Below are 15,719 nucleotides of genomic sequence, written 5' to 3'. Positions count from 1 at the left end.
TTAATGCAAGGATGCCTTACACTCTCTCCACCCAAACCACTAACAAATGTAACCATCTCTCTGTTCACCCACATTCTGGCCTTGTTCAGCTTTCCCGGATTGGCTTTCCTCCAGTGACATCTCTCATTGATAGAAGATATAATTATCTTCATCTCTGAGAAGTTGTCACTGAGGGAAAGCAGGTCCTGCTTCATCGCTGTGACAAGCTCCACACCTTTGATGTTGCCAAGGTCGTTGCCGCCACAGTGGATGAGCAGGACATCCGGGACTGTTCTTCCTCTCAAGGACTGATAGAAAAAGGGAAGAAGGTTCCTCCACCTCAGACCACCCTTGCCAAACCACCACACACGGCAATTGAGACCCAGGTTGCTTCCCATGCTGTGTCTGGCTCTTTCTTCCCCACGTCGAACGTAGCTGCTCCCTATTATCCACACATTGGGACCTAGATAGAATAAAATATATTGAAAAAGGAAAAAAAAGTGGTTACTGGTGATCATCTTTTAGAAAAAGGCGAGTTGTCATATTGTTTTACGAAGACTACACAAGTTTAATGTTTATATTATATTACATATAACTCTATAATTGTATATAGAATCATGATGAAACTTTATAAGGATTAAGATTATATATTAATATTACATTAATGAATGCATGACTCATGACGATTGCATGCATTATTACGAAGCAGGATGTATTAAGTCACTGACTTTTTGTGATAAGGTCACAATCAACTGATTTCACTTATCAGATGTAAAAATAAGGTACATATGAAATTAAAGGGTATGCAATCAACAAATTACTGAAACAAAATGAATACAAATGCTTTTAAGAACTATACAGCACCTTGTCCAAGTATTGGCGGGCTGCCCACTCTCCTTCAGGATTGGATTGGATGTTGATCCGGCTATTTTTGCCATCTATAAATAAAGTACAAATGATTAGCTCTTCACGCCTCTTTAAAAATAATATGTGTTCTTGAAGATTCTGTATGCATCGTCGTTTACAATGGTAGGGACATTGCATTGGACATTTGTTGTGACAAAGATATGTCATTTTTAGTTTTTTCATCTCACATTTATAGATTTTAAATAAAAAATAAATAATAATTATAAATTCAAAGTCTGGTTTCTAGAAAGTTAGCAAATGCATACAGAGTTAACATTGCAGAACTGCTGGCATGCATACATTTCTAGCATTTTGGTTAACGATGAAAAGTATGGAAAACTACTGAGCAAACACCCAACATTAGCTTAGCCACAGTAGCGGTTGCTGTTGAGTAGTTTGGCTTATTTTACTATTTTATATGAGAACATGTTACATTAAATACAGACATTAAGGAGGCAGGTTACAAAATCAATATGTTTCCGTCTCTTACCTTTTGGAGCAAACTGTCAAAGTTGTTGATTCATGTGATGTGACACGTGCCGGGCGGCGGCGCGGTCCCGTGGGTTAGATGCGCGTTCATAATGCAGAGGGAAATAACTCTCAGAATAACGTTATTAGCACATTTTTACAACTTGAAGAACGAATGTTTTTAATAAGGGCTATATAGTGTTCATACTGGGTAGTTTATTTAGTTTAAAAAAAATTATCCAACGATTTACAGACCATTCTTTCCCCATGTAAGTCAATGGGAAAAAGTGTTTCCGGGCCTGGCAACCAAACGGAAGTGTAGTACCGCCGTTTGGCCAGCACGAATATTTTCATCTGAGTCCGGCGCACTTCCTGGGGGCTTGGGTCTACTCTCTGCCTGCAGATTGTCAGCTAAATGCTGCCGTGATTAAACACCATATCATGTTCCAAACCACTTCAAGGATTATTTCTGAAACAGTATGGAGCTCAAATGTTTTTTCTCTTGCCGGTTTAGCACAAGGTGAGTTCCTTTTTTTATTTCCTGCTTTTTTACACATATTCTCTCCAGTACAGCGTTAGTTCTGAGTGTTAGCGATGCTTGCTAATGTAAAAAAAGACCATATTACGTCCAAAACATGTCGCGCAATGTTTCTGATAGCAACGTTTCTTTAAAGCATTCTGCTGCAGTGTCTGGATACAACCTCTGGGGGCACCACAGTCAACATTCATTTATACACTAATGGCTACAATGTGCTTTGTGTACAGTCCATGAATATAATGACCTCCTCACCTGATGGACCAGCTGGGCGGCTGTGTCTCTGTGCCTGCTCCAGGGATCTCTTCATGGGATCCCGGATCAGTCCTGCTCCCCCTGGTCACCTCTGCTTCTGTCAGGGTTGCAGCAGGTGGAGAGCTCTCGGTTGCTATCGTAGGAATATTGGGATAGCTGCCAGGCTCAAGTGTATCTCCGTCTTCACCATGGCCTCTGGTAAAGTCCTCTGTGCTCAGTTTTTCCAGTTCGGGCATACTGAGAGCCCTGAGCTGCCGCACTCTGCTGCGGGGGAGCTTGCCGTGTTTCCTGCGCAGAACCTGAGGAGTGTGTGGAGCAGCCCTATCTTGAACTTGAGCATCAGGGTTGTCTTCTGACAGGGAGGCTGTGTTACGGCTCGAATATGGAAGCTTAATATTTATTAATGTAATATTAGATGGAGATTTACCAAGAAAAGGTGAGAAGGGTGTGGTAGGAATAAGATTCTCCACGTAAGGACTTAAACTCCTTTGACGTGCCCGACAGCCAATAGAATTAACCACGCCCATATAACCAGCAATCCTTTGGTTAAGAGAGGCTCTATATGCGTAGGACTGAATGTCAGTGCTTTTAGCCGCCGGCCTGTCAAAGTTAGCCAGGTTTTCAAAGGACTTTATCTTATGTCGGACAGAGAAGGGGTTGAAGTCTGCAGACATGGCAGCCTCTGTGGAGAGACTTCCCCTCTCTGGCGTCTTTATGGACAGTCTGGATGACTTTAAGCTCTCAGTCAACTCCCCTATAGCAATGGGTTTTGATCCATTACATGTTTCTTTAGTAGAACAAAGTGAATTCAACACAGTGTCACTGACCATGCCGCTTGTTTTGTCTACTGTGGAGTTGGCAGGAGGAAGCATGGCGGCTGATCTGGCATCTCTGTGTCGAGAGTGTTGAGAGTCTTCTGGGTTCACTGTTTCATGGTCTGCTACAACTGGTGCTGATGAACCAGATATGGGAGACAGTCGAACTTCAATAAACGTTCTCTGAGTGGCAGGAGGGGGTGTTTGGATGGGTGCTTTGGAGCCTGAATGGAGGTCCTTCTCTATAGCCAGCTCTTCAGGGTGCAGTGAGCTACCTGAAGACCCAGCTGTAACTTGCCCTCTGTCCATTACTTTGGGCAAATCATGGCAGCTGTATTTATCAGACTGGGTATATGTCTTTAAAGAGCTGGATATGGATGTTGCTGGTTGTAATTTTGAGTGGTTTAAGGGAGCTGGACTTTCGCTCTTGGTAGTTTTTTGTAGAGGCTCCTCCTGTGGTTTGATTTTGCTCTTAATACTAAGGCCTTTCAATTTGGGAGCACTAGTGCTTGCTCTGATTTGAGTTTTAAAGTTACTACTGCACATGGGGGGGTCTGAACTATCAAAGCCTTTAAGCCCAGAGGTGTTTTTAAGTACAGACATAGCATGAGGGTATGTTTTACACTCAAACAGCTTTTCTTTGTTTGTCATTGATGCTGGCACAGTTTTATTTGATCTGCATGAACCTGAGGTCTCCAATTCAATTGAAGGTAAATGTGGTGTTTGTGTATTTAAATGTTTAAATAAAACCGAGGTCAGCAAGGCATCTGGATGCAAGTGTTCGACGGTTCCCTGAATGTCACTGTGGTTATCTGCTGGGGGGGGGCAGCTGTAAGTGCTGAGTGTCCCTGGACTGGATGCCACACCTGCTTGAACTTTGTCACAAGGTTCAGTGGCACCTCTGATATGGCACTCTGTAGGAGTACGGTTGAATGGTTGGCATGGTGGCTGTGTAGAGGAGGCCCCTAACAGCTGAGAGAGCTGTGAGGACTGGCCTGAGTTGTCTTTGTCTGCCAGAGAGACATCAGCAGAGCCCTGCTGCACATCAAGGGTCTGATCCAGGTTTGTATTTGGACGGCTGGCATGCTGAGAAGTTGGAGACCACTTTGGTGACAGGCTTACATTACAGAGTCCATCAGAAGCAGGTTGCTGGGCATTGAATGAAAACAACTCCACTTCTTCCTCATCTGAGGAGGGCTCCAGAAGACTCCCACTACTGTCGGCCATCTTACTGACCATTACACTGTCGTCAGTGGTGGACGAATCACTGTCATCTCCTGTGGGGTACATATGCTTAGAACCAGCCTCAGGTGGTTCCAGGTGAGATAGGTGGTTCTCATGTGTTGTCTCCACAGGAGGCATGGCACCTTGTCCACTTCCTGCTTCTAAGATGCAACAGTCCTGGGGGAGCTGAATGATGGCTTCCTGTGACAGGGTGACTGTCTGTGGGCCTGAACAGCAGGATACAGGCTCATCAGGTGATGTTATGTAGGGGAATTTGTTGTGTGTATCACTGCGGGGGCTCACTTCTGATAAAATGTCATCGATATTGGTGATGGGTATTTGAACGTCATGGTCAGTTTGGGCTGTGTGGTTGGAATTCCCTGAATGTTCACTTAATGCTTGTCCTTTGCCAGATGTTCTCTGAACACATCTGGCTGGGTACAGAGTCGGGCCTCCATCACTGCTCCCTGATGACATCATCAAACTGGAAAGGCGACCTACAGCTGGGACCAGAAGTAAAATAAGGACTTAATGACAGTGAGTAAACGTTTTCGATATTAAGGTTTTTCTGAAATGGTAAATGGATTGCGCATTTTTGGAAACGCACACACACAAAAACTGGCCCTGACCTCTATACAGATTCATATTTCTAAACCAGAGCAATAACAAACACAATTCAACTTACAGTTGGGACATTTCTAGTTGTATGAAATCTTTGGCACACCATGTTTCTCTTACCTAGCGATGTATTCAAGCTAAGACGTATAGAACACAGTCACTACATACTATACTACGTTGCATCAGAGGTGTTATATTACGTCAGCAAAGACCAAATGGTGCAGTTAATGTCTATGGTTAGGAGAGAGAAATGTATTCAATAATTAGTTCAGAACATTTAGAATACTAGAGACATTGCTGTGGATGTAGTTCTTCTGGTGCTTTTTCTTACATAACACATCATGTTTTGAAAGATGCTTACACTGAACAAACTGAGACGTTGGCTTTAATCCAATCTATTATGTCAACAGATTTCACATAACTGTATTAAGTTAATTGAAAGCAATAATATTAAGTTGAACCTAATACAGTTATGTGAAATCTGATGACATAATACATTTAATTAAAGTCAACGTTTTCAGTATTTCAGTGCAGGAGAGTAAAGGAAAAACATTTAGCAAAAATAGAGACTCAAAAAGTTTCTCAGAGGATTGATACATTTCTTTGATCAAATATTTGATTTCTATTAAATGAAATAAAAGCCTTCGACAAGAATCCCAAACTTCTGTAATTAATTGATGGATGTTGAAAATGTTTACAAAAATATTTGATTCTAAATCTGCACCCCGAAGAGTAATGTGATACAACTCTCCACAGCAATGTCTATTCTAAGCTAAATTAAGATTCACACTACTTTACTATAAAACTACAAATAGATAGCATACAAGGAGTTCAACTAGAGGGTAGATATGGTACTGTTACCTAAAGGTAAAATTGTGTATATGATAGTCACCATTGATAGAAAGCCGGGAGCTGGCAGGTTGCTTTGGGGGAGTAAGTGAGGGAGGGTTGATCCTAAATCTTAGGTCGGCATAAGAGGGAAAGAAATGGCGCTCTATTCAAAGCAAACTGAGCAGCATTCTGGTGCTAAAAGCTTGCAAAAATGAAGCGTAATACAAATATAATGCATACAAATATACACCACATCACATGCAGGTGCAGGGAAAACAACATTGATGAAAATAATACGATTTTCTCTGCACAGATGTATTTAAAGTGAAATCAATTTAGCTCATCCCCTGGTCAGCAGATTGTTAACACTTCAGGTCTTGAAATGCTGCTTTTCCTTTCACCAGGGGGAGGGGCGTGGCAGAGTCCTGGTGTGATTGACAGCAGCTGGCAGGCTGAGCAAACATGCTTGCAATGTAGCATACAAGCCATGGATGGAGAGTGTGATGTTAGCATTTTTGCTGCATCTGGTTTCTGAGTCAAATGATTTAGAGTGTTGATGGAGCAGACCAAAAATATTAAAATTCATGTCATCCATCCATTGGCTACACTCACTTATCCCTGAGTACAACACAATCTCCACTGAGGCGGCAGGCTTGGCCCCTGAGATCACTTTCCACTTTCGAGTGATGAGCGTTTAAAACGATTCATCTAAAATCATGTTTATTGAGAAAGCTGTATGAGACAATGTACCAGTACACTAGCAGACCACATGACGCTGCATTGCATACTTTAGCCAGATTTGATAGACTTCCCCCACATCAGGAACGCTGCTACTTAAAAAGATCAGAATCAAGTTCTTACCTGAAACCGGTCTCTTAATTTCCAAAGACAGGGTAACTGGAAGGTTGTGCATGAGCTCACAGAGTTCCTCGTAAGTGGAGGAGCGCACCAGTTTCTCTCCAAATGAGACAATCTCATCTCCAGGACACAGCTTGCCTGTAGATTCCTGGATGTAGGATTAAAGGAAAGAGATTGAAAGTATGTAAGAGTAGCCTTTACATGGTTATTGTTTCATTGTAATCAATTTTATTTTAAAATCCAATCTCATGTCTGGTTGTGCTGTTCTCTCATGAGTGAGAGTAAAAAGCATGAAGACAACAAGATGCACGGACACTTTATAGCTCCGTAAACTTATGTTGAAGTTTATGCTAGTAAGGTTTATAAAAACAAAATAATACTTCCCTCTTTTCAAAGTATACAGCAAACAAAATATGCTGTGTTGTCAGGCTTTATTTACTGTTAATTACTTTGTCAAAAGTTATCACACATGCTGTGTGTGCTATTGCATACAGTATATGATCTGATCTATATATACAGTAAATTGGACCTATATGAAGATTAACCCACTCAGACGTACCCTCTCTGCGGCCCCCCCAGGCTTCAGCCCAGCAATAAGAACCTTCAGAGGGGAGGACATGATCTCCAGGTCCAGACCGAAGGACTCGTCCTCGCTCCTCCTCAGGCTGACCGTGTCGATGGTACAAACACCCACCAGCTCGCCGGCATCTCCCTTCTTACAGTGCTGATGGGGGACCAGCCCACCAGCAGTCTTGGGGTTTCTGGCCCCCAGTGGGGCAGAAGAAGGGGACTGGGCGGGTGCTATACCTGGGGGGGGCTCATCAGCTTTAGACCTCTGCTGCTGGGGCGGGCTGGGTGCTTCGATGCTCATCATACTCTTGACTCGTGTGATGGCTTTATGCTCGAGCTTGGGGGAGCGCTTTGACTCCAGCTGTACATCGTCTGGGTTTGTGTAGTTCTCACTATTGATGGTCAAATTAGTAAGCGTACAGATTGACCCCCCTGCTTTGCAGATAAGCATGAGGGGTGGCTCGGGACCAGGAGACTCAGACTTATTGGTGAGAGCTTCCTCACACTGTGAGAAACTGCCACAGAGAGGAGTGGTCACCTCGAGGCTTCCACACCTCTGCAGACCCCCATCATCCTCACTATTTCCATTTATATCCAACGATGATGCAGCAATTAAAACTGCTGAATCGCATTTGGAGATGTCAGATGCCTCGGCTTCACTGAAGGGAACAGATCTTGTTGTCCTGTGGAAGAGCGCAGTGCTCCTCGTGGTGATGGAGTCCTCTTCATCACTGAGCACATCCTCAAAGCACATGACCCGCCGCTGACGGAGGAGTGGGCTTCGCACTGAGGTGGGGCTGGAGACAGAGATGGGCTGACACACACCCTCCACATGGTGGTTCAGAGGAGCGGGGGACACACTCTCCACTTCTGTTAGAGAGAGGGTGAATGCTTAGAATAAGATGCAGCTAATGATATCAACAGAAATGAACCAATCGTTTCATTTCCAAATAAAAACAGACAACATGGTTTCATAAAGTATCAATTAAATCTACTGTACACATTTTTAATATAGCACACTATGTCTATATGTTCAGTAGATTGGTATATTGGAGAGTATTCAAATGTATTCGGTATATTTTATAATGTTTGGATACTCCTCTGAATATAAGTCTTTGTTTCTCTCTCTCTATCTATAAGGAACCGCAGTAAACAACAGGCGTTTCTATAGCAACACGTCATTTTTATGTTCACATTTTGAGAAACTGTTTGTGATAACCTCTGTAAAGAGCTGTCATATCTGCTCAATCAGGGGGAACAATGTCAAAGTTGACTGCTGCATGAGAGAAAACTAGATATTATAATGAACTGGGGACTGTACCATGACGCCGGGAAGAGTTGTCCTCCAGGGAGGTGCTGCAGCTCGGCTGGTGGAGCGCCTCCTCACTGTTGGAGGCCGTCAGCACGGACTCAGAAAGGAAGGAGTGGCTGGAGGCGTCCTGGGAGAAGTACTGAGACAACTCTGTCTCTGAGCTGAGAGAGCCCTGCTGCACAGGGTCAGCACAAGAGAAGGACATATAAAGGAAAAGGGAGATCGACATTACGAACTGAATATATTCAAAAGTACTTTTTGCTATTTGTACAAATAGTGTGTGTATCGGTTTTACTCCATTTCACTGATGTTGGTGTGAAAGAGATAGAAACATAGCATTCACCTGGGATTTAATAGAAACATCAAATGCATTTACTTAAAGTGGACCTATCATGCTATTTTTGAATAATATAGTGTAGGACCATACTTATATAAGGCATATTTATACTTTTTATTTTTCAAAATACCAAACAGATCATGCATTTTAGCCATTCCTCATTTTGCTCAATTTAACACTGTCTTTTCATGGGCTGATTCTGTGAGAACAGCACTATCTACAGGCCTGGCATATGTACTACAGCGTCTCCAGCGTTTTCGAACGGCAATGTCCGTGGCTGTCTCCTCCTGATTGGTGGAGTTGGCCCAATAGCCGTAGCACAACTTCTGTGACGTCATAGAAGTGTTCAAATCTGGATCAGTCTATATCAGATCCGTTGCAGCCACTTCATTAGAGATTTGGGTATAGAGGAAAATAGAGAGGGTTGTGCTTTCTGACACTTGGTGAGTTCCCTGGAACACCGGGGACACATATTCATGTATAAAAGACGTACAAAAGTGCATTTTGCATGATAGGTCCCCTTTACTTAATGTAGATGTTTTGATAATTTCATTCATTTCCTTATGCTGTCATTTCTGACCAGGAACACCATAGATGTTACAAAGTTGACTAAACCAGTCAACATTCTAAGAAAATGGGGATCAACAGTTATATATTTTCAAATGCCTACTGTGGAGGATATCATAAGACCTTTAAGCAATCAACTGTTAAACACAATATTTATGATTGATGAAAGTAGTAAATGGGTCAGATTTGTCCCGAATACGACAGGAGGGTAAATAAAAGCGTACTCTGCTGGCAGGCTCCAGGAACCTCTTCATGGTCCAGCTGAGGGCCGGGGAGCCGTCCCCCTGTCGCTCCTTCAGCGTGGGGCTGGGGCTCTTACAGGAAGGACCTGCAGACGATAGGAGGGACCGTTACACCCAGATTAGAACAGCAACCCTGAGCCCATCGGAGGCGTGCTGCTGAACTCTCGCTCGTATTGTAACACCGACGAGTAAATCAAAGAAGAGAAAGGACAAACGTAAATGCAGGTGAAGAGATATCAGACCTTGAGACTGAGATGAGGGTCTCTTTTTCATTTTGTCCCTGTTTGTGGATCGGGCTATCATCTGATCCATCTCCTGCTCTGATACCTGAGGAAAGGCAACAGAAGGCTTTATAACAACTGTACGACACTAATGAATACAGCGACGATGCCACCATATGGAAGGATAAATACAAATGTATGTAATTTATACGTATGTGTGTGTATAAAGCAAATTTAGCATGTAAGAAACATGTAGTCATGTGAAAGTGAGCTCTGCTTTAATTTTTTACAAGGAGAAACTGAAATAAAATGGTCTGACCAAAATTAGAATTTTGTCGAATCAATTATCTTCAAAAGGAACCACTCCCACGCTCCACTTAATCCGGACCTGACCTCGATTAAAAGTCAGTCACAGGACTTGACAATGGCTTTCCTTCTGCTGGAAATGAAGTGCACTGGTTTGTTTTTTAACATTCCACATAATTGATGTACTGGCCACCAGGGGGCCGTAGATTCACTTGGAACAAACACAAATTCCATGTATTGTATGTAATTATTAACAAATATACTAAGTCTGACATTTTCATTGACATTTTACAATCTTTCACGGAACACCCTCTAATAAGCTCACTAAACAAATATCAGTTCACAGAAATGTTATTTAATGTTTACAAGTGGCATGTTTGTATTGAACAGGTTATTTAACAGTGGAATAAAACTATTTTAAACTATTGGAATGCACGGAAAATGTGTGTGCATTGAGATTAACCATTGAGATGACATAAACATGAAGTCATGAACACTACCCAGACATTAGTTGTCTAACTTGAACCTAGCTAAGACACTTTTAGCCTGTCTCTGCTGACGCACAATAAGGGGAATGTCAACACAGACACCTGTCAACCCGCACTCTGCTGTTCCTCAGCGCCGCTCCCCCTCCCTCCCACTGAAATTCTGAATGAAAAGCGTATAGTAATCATATAACACGGAAGGGTCTGTGACAGTTTGTTTTCATCTGATTTCAAATAAACAAAGTCTTGGTTTTTAGAATATTAAACTTGTTTTGCCAAATTCAGATGATAAGCACAACTTTGAAGCTTTTAAAGGCATAATTACAAGCGGCAACTTAACGTCACAGCAGGCACAACAACAGCCGGTGTTTCTTGTGAGTATTTCCCCGGGAAACAAACACAATACACACAAATACGTCACAGATTATTTCGCGGTATTTGAAATCATGTACGCAGCTCGCGACGTAACTAGGAGTGTAGTGGACGGTATCAGTACTTTTATTTTTTATTATTAATTACGTTGTTTATAAATTAATCTGAGGGCCGCAAAAAGAGGAGGTGGGCAATTTGCCCATCCCTGCTCTAGTACATTTAATTTGACTTAAGTATAAGATCTGAGAACTTTTCCACCTCTGGTGTCTGTATAAATAGAAACATGCATCCTCTCACCTTGGGGTTGGGGTGCCTGCTGATGATGAGACTGACAAGTCCGGGGCCACACTCACTGAGGATGGCGTAGGCCTCGCTGAGAGCAGCGTGCCGCAGACTGACCGAGTCTACCTCCAGGATCTGATCTCCACGGCTGCACAGAGGAGCACACACACTTCCCTTTACAGCCGCAGCCTCAGTGCACACATACAGTACGCACATCATTCATGATCAGTAACTCGTATGATGTTTGGTATCTTTGCATCAAAGCAATTCCACATAAACTTCAGCTGCATCTGTAAATTAGTTTGCAATTCAAAGATGACTCAGTAGCTTTAACCTGAGCCTGCTGTCCATCTTGGCCACAGAACCCAGAGCCAGATTGTGGATGTAGATGCCAGGAGAAGAGTTCTCCAGGGTCAGACAGCAAACTCCAATCCCGAGACCAACAGCAGGCTCTGAAACATCATGATCCAGAAGAGAAAAGCAGTCAACATACACCATATATGCTTACAATACTTTTTGACAACAAGTGCAGCAACTATGCTACGCTGCTGCAAAGTTGGAGCAACAATTGCTATTCTATTCTCTATTCAATTATTACTAATATTAAAGGTGTTGCAGATCCAAACTGCATCACTTGGGTTACCATGAATACACTCAGAAAGTAAGAACAGTCCTCCAGATTGGACACTATGCCAATGAACAAAAAGTCTCAAAGTGTACAATTCTTTGTGCACGCTATTTTCAGAACGTTTTTAACAAATCATCCTCATGCAAAGTGGTATAAATGATGCCTATGAACATAACAAAGCCTTGTAAAAAAATAATTTCATAGTTTGGTGTGGGAGATCTTCCTTCTGTGACTGATTTGATGTTTGCATCTTTTTCTCTGTACAGCAGCTCTCTCCTCCATTCGTTCATGGTTTCTCCTACCACAGCCACGCAGATGATATGCAACTAGTTCTATCTTTCCCCGGTCTGAAACACAGCTGGCTGCATGAATCTCTGGGCCTTGTGGAAGTGCCTTTCATTCCAGGGAAGGACTTTCCTATCCATGACCTTTCTAAAACATCTGCACCTCTGCTGCCCGACTCAGCGCGGGTTCTGGTCCAGGCTCTTGTCATCTCACGCCTAGGTGAGATGACAAGTGTTCATACCACAGAACAATGTGGTATGTGTTCATTGGTATGAACACATACCCCCATTGGTATGAACACATACCAACGTTGAAATAAGCTCCCCATTGACGTCAGCACAGTAGAAACTCATGTGTTTCCACTGCACCTCGGCTAATATAAAAAACCTCTTATTTCTGTATGTAGCACTTACAGTCTACAACCAACAAGTTCATTAGCGTGCAGAATTCTTACTATTCTGAGTTTGTATCTTCAGAGTTGAGCACTTTTTGTAAGCTGCTTTGGATCAAATAAAGTGTAATGTAATCTCCAGACAGAAAGTGAAATAAAGGGTTATATCTGAGTCTGAATTTCTCTCAGCTGGTTCTCTGTCATGCCAGCCAACCTTTATTAAGAGTGACCTCCATGATGATACAGTCTTTGGGTCCAGGCCCAGGGCCCCTGTGGCCCTCAGCCTCTTCAAACGCTGAGAGGGGAGTGCCCCCCCCGCTGGTGTTGGAGGTGGAGTTGGGTGAGCTGGAGCGGCTGAGCAGGGTGGGGGTGGGGCAGGGCGTCAGGCTGGGGCTGCGCAGGCGGGTCCGGATGGTCAGGGTCACCACGCCCCTCTTCAGCTGCTGTGGACAAACATGAAGGAAGTTCAGTTTACATAAAAACATGTTTTGCTTTACCTTTGGATATAGCTTTGGACAAATTCAAAAATTATGTTGTGATCCAAAAAATCTACTAAAAGAGTGTTTTTTTTATTACTGATCGAGGAATTTGTACAAAACAGCTTCTTATTTCCAGTTGCTGCTACTTCATAAGATTCATAATAATAATGTAACAATGAATCAACAAATAATGTATTATGTATTTTATTGTTAAAAGATCCTACTTAATTAATCCCTTGGTTAAATTGTGTAGCCACATAATAACCTAATTCTCCTACAGCTGCAACATTCAAGTGAACACATTAATGATTAGTCATTAATTATAATTCAATAACTTCATATTAATCTAAAATGGGCTCTAGTGCAGACTGCAGAATGAGTCATCTTATTTTTTGAAATGTATATACATTTGGATGCTTGTATGTTTGTTATCTTTACAAAGTATTTCTATATTATGGTTTTGCAACAAACTTAAAGGTCTCCTATTATGCAAAATGCACTTTTTGATGTCTTTTACACATAAATATGTGTCCCTGGTGTGTCAGGGAACTCACAAAGTGTCCGAAAACAAAACCCTCTCTCTTTTCCTCCATACCCAAATCTCTAAAAACGGGGGAACAACGGAGCTGATCCAGATTTGCTGCCGATATGACGTTAACGGAAATGTGGGCTGGCTTTATGCCCACGGCCCTATCAGACACGTCGCTGTATCAGAAACAATGACCGACTGTTTTGGACGTAATATGGTTTTTGTTTAAATTAGAAAGCATTGCTAACACTCTGAGCTAACACTGCACTGGAGAGAGTATGTGTAAAAAAGCAGGAAATAAAAAGGTCCTCACTCACAAGAGAAAAAGCATTTGAGCTCCATACTGTTTCAGAAATAAGCTGAGTATCTTGGTAGAATTTTCTCTTCTGCATGAGCTCTTGTCTCGGCTCTGGTTTCTTTCTTTCCTTTTTTTTTTTTTTTAAAGCTAAGGAACCAGAATCAGCACTTTAGTAACAGGGCTGAAATAGAGGGCTATGAGGCATGCAATATGTATATTCTATACAGAGTGACCTTTCTCTTTAACCGTTAGTGTTCAGCTAACATGCAGTTCACTTAATCTCGACTCTGAAAGTCTTTTACCAGAACACTGACAAAACCTGTCTACCGACATTGACTCTTTTAGTAATTATAACACTGACAACAGGAAGCATTACAATAAGTATCACTATCATTTATTTATTTATTTATCCGACGAACCAAAACTCCATTAAAACAAAAGGACACGTCTTTATTAATGTAATATGCTTCACTGGGCTTTATTTGTTTGCCATTTTCGCATTAAGTAATGTCAGTGCACAAAAGGAAGCTAAGGAAAATCCAATGAAGCGATGCAAGAATATAAATAATCATTACAAACATATGTATAGGACTGCTTCAGATATCGAACTACGACGGTGCCATTGATGTAGGGAAACACAGTTGCAGAGTGCAGATTCCAATAAAGTCCAGCACAGACCACTGAGGAGAGTCTCTCAATAACAATGGCTCTGTCACAGTCAGCATTCCAGTGAGTGAGCCAGCAGAGACAGTAGCTGCAGGCTTTCATGACTGTCATTAAATACAACATCCTTTTACTGCTTTGACATGATAATATCCGCTTCAAGAAACTGGTACTGGCCTACTGCACTGTGCCTATTTCCTGCATCCAGGACATGGTTAAACCATGCACACGTTAACATGACTCCTCACTTCCTCACTGCAAGTAGGCGCCAGGTACCCCGTAAACTCAAACACGCCTGATGCTATGCGGGTTCAAAGTGGAACGAGTGTCCCATTGATATCACTGCAGTGGCAAATGAAGCAGTGACGACTGACAGCCACAAGAGTCTTTTGGGCCAGGTACCTCAAATAATACACCTATTATGTAGCCAAAAGGATGATTAAAGGAATATTCCAGCCCAAAATGACCACTTGTAAATCATTGAGTGACTGTGTGTTAAACAAGAAACATGTTTTTTGACTCTATAATATAATAATCTTTATCTAGTTTTAAACAATAGCTTTACCATTTCATCAAATGTGTCTGAGATTGTTTTACCTTGATCCCTGTTTTGGTAAGACCTGCTTCAGATTGTGCACAAAAGGTTGTTCAAGCTACACACACTCAAACACTGTGAGAGTGTGTGTGTTTGGTGAGTGTACAGGACCATGATAACACAGGCAATTGTATAATATATCTACCTGTAAATCTGATCAATTAGAATATGCATCATATTAGAGAAATGTCACCACTACCAGCAGGACGATCTCACTGTCACTTACCCACAATGCTTCATGTTCTGTGGTTTGTCCATGCGGATGGCCAGTTTGATCCTCAGGTCGCTGTCCGGACAGCCTTTAGACACCGTCATCTTGTGTAGCTCTGACTGCTTGGGACTGTTTGGAGTCGGGCGGAGCACAACCTGGAAACAGACAGATGATAGTAATGTTTATATGCTAAACAATATATAGTGTACAAAGGTTGCACCCAATGTAACAAGTAACAGATTGTCATCACTTACCTTCCCCAGCTCCTTATCCTCCAGAGCCAACACTCCTGTGCTCTCAGTGAACAGCTTCACCTTCACAGCAGGTAGCGGCTGCGTGGTGGTAAAGTCACCCTGGGTTCCCCAACTACACACACACACACACACACACACACACACACACACACACACTCTCTCTCGCACACACACTCTCTCTCTCTCACACACAGACTCTCTCT

General features: G+C 42.4%; 1 protein-coding gene across 1 annotated transcript; it reads right to left on the bottom strand.

Moving 5' to 3' along the window:
- Positions 1 to 175: 175 nt before the first annotated feature.
- LOC104953315 (PDZ domain-containing protein 2-like) lies at positions 176 to 15,628 on the bottom strand (the record flags this gene model as incomplete). Its single annotated transcript, XM_010780233.1, has 14 exons — positions 176 to 442; positions 844 to 917; positions 2,144 to 4,685; positions 6,493 to 6,637; positions 7,049 to 7,929; positions 8,381 to 8,546; positions 9,500 to 9,603; positions 9,760 to 9,844; positions 11,199 to 11,331; positions 11,518 to 11,635; positions 12,702 to 12,930; positions 15,022 to 15,076; positions 15,278 to 15,417; positions 15,517 to 15,628. Coding segments are annotated over 13 exons (4,723 nt in total), but the record flags the coding sequence as incomplete, so codon positions are not given.
- Positions 15,629 to 15,719: the final 91 nt, after the last annotated feature.

Source organism: Notothenia coriiceps, unplaced genomic scaffold (assembly GCF_000735185.1).
Source record: "Notothenia coriiceps isolate Sejong01 unplaced genomic scaffold, NC01 NC01_scaffold00021519, whole genome shotgun sequence".
In the NCBI taxonomy this organism is placed as follows: domain Eukaryota; kingdom Metazoa; phylum Chordata; class Actinopteri; order Perciformes; family Nototheniidae; genus Notothenia; species Notothenia coriiceps.
Note: the sequence above shows the minus strand (reverse complement) of the source record. Positions and strands in the feature narration are given on the sequence as shown.